Source organism: Podarcis bocagei (genome assembly GCF_964188305.1).
Source record: "Podarcis bocagei genome assembly, chromosome: 12".
Taxonomy (NCBI): Eukaryota; Metazoa; Chordata; class Lepidosauria; order Squamata; family Lacertidae; genus Podarcis; species Podarcis bocagei.
Genome location: NC_138137.1, coordinates 32,514,092 through 32,519,681, shown reverse-complemented (window position 1 = coordinate 32,519,681; position 5,590 = coordinate 32,514,092). Strand labels below are relative to the sequence as shown.

The window sequence follows — 5,590 nt, the reverse complement described above, 5'->3', positions numbered from 1 at the left end:
GGATGTTATAGGGGGGAGTTATTTTGTACGTGCCGGGTTCTATAAGCCCAGTCCAGCATTTTAAACGACTACCCAGCCTTACAGGTATATAGGTGAGCAGAGGATCGGGCCATACGGGGCAATCTTTCCCCCTCCCCACAAATAAAATGAATCTAAAAGATGTAGCAAGGAGTCTGAGATAACACACAACCTGCCCCCCCCCCAGCTAGTCCCTTTCGACAAACGGAGAGAGGGGAAACGCGTCATATTTTTCCTCTTTCTCTTCTCCTGTTCTCATGGTGGAAATAATTTTATTTATTCAGAATATACAGTTTAATTCCTTCTATCTACACTTATGTACAGGGTTAAAATGACATTGTTGGGAGGGGAAAATGAAAGTCTCTGGGGGGAAAAGGTTGAGGTCATCAGATTTCTCAAGGCACCTTTGAAAGTGTCCACAGTTGATGAAGTAAAAAATAAGCCACCATTCATTTCCCCCTCCCTCCCCCAAAAAACAACCCCAAAGTCCGTCCGTGTCTCTCTTTTTTTTGGTTAAAAAATAAAAATAAAAAAGAGGCCGGGAGAAAACTTCCTTTGAAATGCAATAAGTTACATGCAGGAGCTGTACACATTTCATCCTGTATAGTGTTTTTTCCCCCTTTCCCTGGAAAAAAGGAAAACCCGAAACAAAAAACAAAACAAAAAAGAGAGTCAACCATATGCATTTTTTCCTTTTATCAACAAAACGCCAAGTGTCCAAAAAAAAGGTAAAGAGTTTTAAAACGAGGAAAGAGGGTTTTTTTGTTTTGTTTTTTTTAAAAGAATCCTATTCTAGTAGATTGTCCCAGAAGCCAGAGCTAAGGGGTGCTGTAGAGAGCCGTGGGGCTGCAGGTGACCACTGAGAGCGTTACCGCTGGAATACCAGGACGAGGAGTTCTCCAGGTAAGTGGCGGCGGGCGACGGGTTGGAGTTGGCCCCGTGGGCGTGGGGATGGTGGCTCAGAGACCTGGCGCTGCCCTGCGGTTCCCACACGGCGGGAGACTGCGGGGAGTTGCAAGCCATGGGGTCGCTGGCGCTAGGGCTGTGCTCCGGGGGCATCTCGCCATTCTTCATGATCTTTTTGATCTTCGATCTTTTGTTCTGAAACCAGATTTTCACCTGAAGGAAGAGGGGGGGGGGAGAAGAGGGAAGTGAAGGAAAGAAAGAAAAAGAGGGAAAGAAAATAAGTAAATGGGTGACAAGAAATTAGGAAATAAACCCTTTTTAAAAAACAACAACCCACGGACGTTTATTTGGACGCCTTGATTTCATTCTCGTTTTTGCTTCAGAAGCACGAGGTCTCACTCTAAATCTATGCATGCCCTGTGCGCGCAGGTCAGTCCGGGGGGCTGCTATGTGTTGGACTCCCAAGGAAACGATTTCCATGGAAACGGCAGGGACGGTGAAACAGGCCCCGAGGATTCAAATGGCACTTGCAAGGCGATCCTAGAGGGGAGCCGGCAGCAATGGAATCAAGGAAGATCCCAGAGTCTAGTTGCCCCATCTACTTTAATATTTACAGTAGGGATCATCATGCGCTCACGTGCTAGATCGGGCCTCTCTCGGGGCATCAGAAAAGCAGGATCTGGACTCTGAGGATGCTAAAACCCAGACACTCTTTGGCCTCTGATTTTTTGGACACCAGGCCTGCCTCCCCCCCCCCCCTGCGGCAGCTGCCTAAGGGATTTCTTTTTTTAAAAAATAATATTATTTTCAATTAAAGAAAAGCAAAAGGAACAAAGGCTAAAGCGGGGCGGGGGGCCTCGAGGGCACGATGGCTGTCTTGATTATGGTCTGCCAAGGACCAGCAGCAGATCCTAACTCCTACATTACTCAGTGGGTGAGTGCGCGCACGAGTGCTTTTGTTCTCGCTGCAGTCGGTTTTGTGTTCCCAACTCAGCAGCCTCCCCACACCCGCCCCAGCGCAACAATACCAGCCCAATCCCGAGATAACCTGCTTTCGCACAAAAGACTCTTTTCCCCCTTTGCACCGAAATGGTCTGACAAGCAGCCCCTCCCGGGTCCAGCTGCACTTTGCAAGCTCCTAACGCAGGAGATCCACCCACGTGCGGTTTCTCCCCCCCATCCCCCTCCGCTCCAATCTTTTGTGCGACAAGATCGAGAGAGAGAGAGAGAGAGAGCTAAAGCCTGCAGCTACAGTTAAAACAAAAATACTGCGCGTCGTCAACAGGGCGAGATGGAAGTCAGGCTCACGGTCTTCTCTGCCGCAAGCCGGTGCGCTTTCGCAATCCGCGGGGCTGGTGCGCACTTGAAGATCTCTCTCCCCCGATCCTCACCAAAACAACTGACCCCGCCACCCCAAACCGCCCAACTGGATTCAATCTCATTAACTTTTCTAAAAAGTAAGCAAAGGCTTGCGTGGAAGTTAAAGGCCACTGCAATCTTGCAAGCAAGATTTGGGGAGAGAGCTGAAAAGAAAAGCCCCGCAGAGCAACAAGGGAAGGGAGCAGCAGCAAAAAACTCCCGCGCGGTGCGCCCTCTTGGCCTTACCCCAAGGTACAAAAGGAGAAATAACCCGAATTTGAGTGTGTATATCTATACATTCTGTATACATGACCAGGGAAATAAGGCCCCTCAGAAACATACTTTAGACCCTTCCAGCAGGAATTCTTGAAAAAAAATTACATAGTATTTATGTCCAGGGAACGGGTGGGTCCCGCTCAAGTAGGAATTATTGCGAAGGATCTGGATAGTTTTTTTTTTATGTTCAGGGTCGCCGTTCCTTCCCCCCTGGCCTTACCTGTGTCTGCGTCAGGCCTAAAGACGCGGCCAGCTCGGCTCTTTCCGGCAGGGCTAAGTACTGGGTTTTCTGGAACCTCCTCTGCAAGGCCGCCAGCTGAAAACTGGAGTAAATAGTCCTTGGTTTGCGCACTTTCTTTGGTTTGCCGTTCACCATCCTCACCTCCGGCTCAGCCACCTCTTTTTCTAAACAATCGGAGCGGGGAGGAAATCAGAAAGGAAGCTTAGAACTGGGGCAGAATACAGGAAGGAGCCCGCACCTAGGTGGAGAGGCCAGGATCGCAGCCCTGACCCCGACGTGGCGGCCGCGAAGTCGACAAACAAGCGCGGGAGACCCCTGGAAAATTGGGACGTGGGAGGGCGGGGGGAGAAGGAAAGTGACATGGTAGAAACAGCCGTCGTGACTATTTCTTGCAAAGGGAAGATTGTTTGGAGTGCTTCTATGTATTTGGGAGTGAGTGAATTTGAGAGAGGATATAAACAGCACCCAGGTTTCCACCGAAATATTATTTCATATTTTATTTCCCCAGGGGGTATTTGGCTCATTGGTTTTCGTAAAAGAGAGAGGAAGGGACCCAGGTTAGATTTTACCATTTTGTCTTCCCGTAATTAAAAAACCTAACAAGCAGCAAAGTTCCCGGGCGTTTTTAGGTCACAATTCAGTGTCTATTGATTTTTCATGCATGGAAACAAGCAGACAGTCTCCCTCTCCCTCTCTCCATTTGAATGGAAGCCTCATGAATTCAGCCCAGCCCAAGCTCTGCAGACTAGGGACACGCAATTTTGAGGTCTAGGGAGTTCAAAGGCCGCATCGCCACAAGAAAACGGTTCTCCTCCGTTTCAGCCGAAAGTAGCCAAATCCGGCCCAGACAGAGAGCCGATTATTCAGAATAACCTCGCCGCCGATCGGGGGTTGGTGGGAGAGAGCGAGAGAGAGAAGCGGCACAGATGCGTCTGGTTCCTTTTACAAATACTTAACGCGCCACTGGCATTTCCCCTCGCCTTTGATGGGAGCAACAAACAACGTATCTCAAGAAATGAACACTCGCGCGCAAGTAGGAGAGGCAATAGGGCGAGGGGGTGGAAGCAAAAAATATTTCTCATTCATATATATTCAGACTATATATATATATATAGTCTGAAAAATTAGAGAGTTTGAAACACAGCAAAACATGAATTTGAGAGGCTTCGTGCATTCAGCTGAAATTGTTCCGGGATCGCATTGGATAAGCCTGTTCCACAACGGTGTTTTTGTTTTGTTTTTTTTAATGGGGGGGGCATGGAGGAGAGACGAGGATTTGAGCTGTTCCTGCCTAGCCCTGGATTTCCCTGAGTTTGCTTCTTGTGGAACCCACACGGAAACAGTTTAACCGCGCGTCTCCGTGTGTGGGATTAATCCCTCATTCCATTTTGGAAGCTAATATTAGCAAGACTCTTCGGGCGCGAGGGCTGTTTTGGTGGGGGAGGGGGTGGGGAGAAAGAAAGAAGGCACGAGATCAGATCCTTCCCCTTCCCTCTCCCCACACGTCTGCTGTGTGTCCCCCCCCCAAAAAAAATCGGCCTGTCTTCGCGTAAGGACGGCGGGGTGCCGCCGACGTCGTCCTGTCCTTTGCAATAAAAACTTGTGTGCGGGAGGGTAGAAATCTTGCCAGTACCTACCCCCTCCTCGCCACAGCTACTTACCGTGGCTTTCTATTACCTCAGCGTCGGGAAGGGACACACACACACCCCCCACAATATCGGAGCCCCTGTTCCCATTCCCCTCAATGTATTGCCTCCCATTCCGGAGTTGGAGACAACAAAGAATCCAGATTGAATGGTTTCTCTTTCCGCCTCTCTCTGGCTTTTCAACCCGGAATTTTTTTGCACGGCGGTGGAAGGAGAGGCTGTGAACCTCCTTCGTCGCCCCCCAGCCCAGATTGGGGAGAAAAAAATCGGGTGGGATGGGGTCAAACTGTCCCCGTCACCAGAAGGGTCCTCGGTGACCCCCAGATCGCGAGGAGGAGCCCCCTCCTCGGGCATCTTCCTAGCCCCCCGCCTCCAGCCCTCTCCCCGCCGGCGCCTCTCACCTGGCTGGCTGGCTGCGCTCTGCGCCCGGTTATACGCGCCGCCGTACTGGTGGTAAGGGCTGGCGTAGCTGTAGTCTGCATAGGCTTTGGCTGGGTAGCTGGCGGCGGTTCCGTTCATGCCCTGGTACTGGTACTGGTAAGGATGGAGCGCTTTGCCGTAGGAAGCCGACGAAGGCGAGCAATAGCCGTGCGGGGCTCCTCCGGGGGAATTGTAATAGTCGGGGTCCGTGGCGGACGACTCGGGCAAAGTGGGAGACTCCTGCGGCGGGTGCCCGTGCATGGTGGCTGCAGCCGTCTGAAAAGGACCTTGGAAGTCTCCGGATCGGATGGCTGGCACTCTTCTGTCAAACACTCCGGTCATAGTAGTTGGCGAGGCAGCAAGCAGGCGGGCGGGCGGCTGGGTCTTCTAGGCAGCCATGGCAGGGGGGAGGGACCGAGGGAGGAGGCGGAGGAGGCGGCGGCGGCTGGGAGCTCTCTGGGGCTGGCTCTGGCTCTGGCAGACTGCTCGCAGGGAGCGGAGAGGCTTGGTTAAATCCTTAATTGCGCTCTTACGCACAGCGGGGTGGATTGGGTTCCATTGGCCAGAGCACTCCGGAGCAGCAGCGACACCCTAACTCGTCCAACTAGTTTAGCACAACAAAGCGCTCTGCTTTTTTCATTCTTTCCCTTTTTTTAAGTTCCATTCAAGCTCCTTTTAAAAAAAAAGCAATACGAGCAGCACCATTATCTCGGGGTTCTCTTCT

At 51.3% G+C, this 5,590-nt stretch overlaps 1 protein-coding gene across 1 annotated transcript; it reads right to left on the bottom strand.

The window, feature by feature from the left end:
* Positions 1–245: 245 nt before the first annotated feature.
* On the bottom strand, positions 246–5,334 carry DLX5 (distal-less homeobox 5). The gene is made up of 3 exons (XM_081164915.1): positions 4,848–5,334; positions 2,780–2,964; positions 246–1,137 (listed from the first exon to the last, which is right to left on the bottom strand). The coding sequence occupies exons 1-3, from the start codon at positions 5,206–5,208 to the stop codon at positions 811–813; spliced, it is 873 nt and encodes a 290-aa protein (XP_081021041.1). The 5' UTR covers positions 5,209–5,334; the 3' UTR covers positions 246–810.
* Between the last annotated feature and the right edge of the window lie 256 nt (positions 5,335–5,590).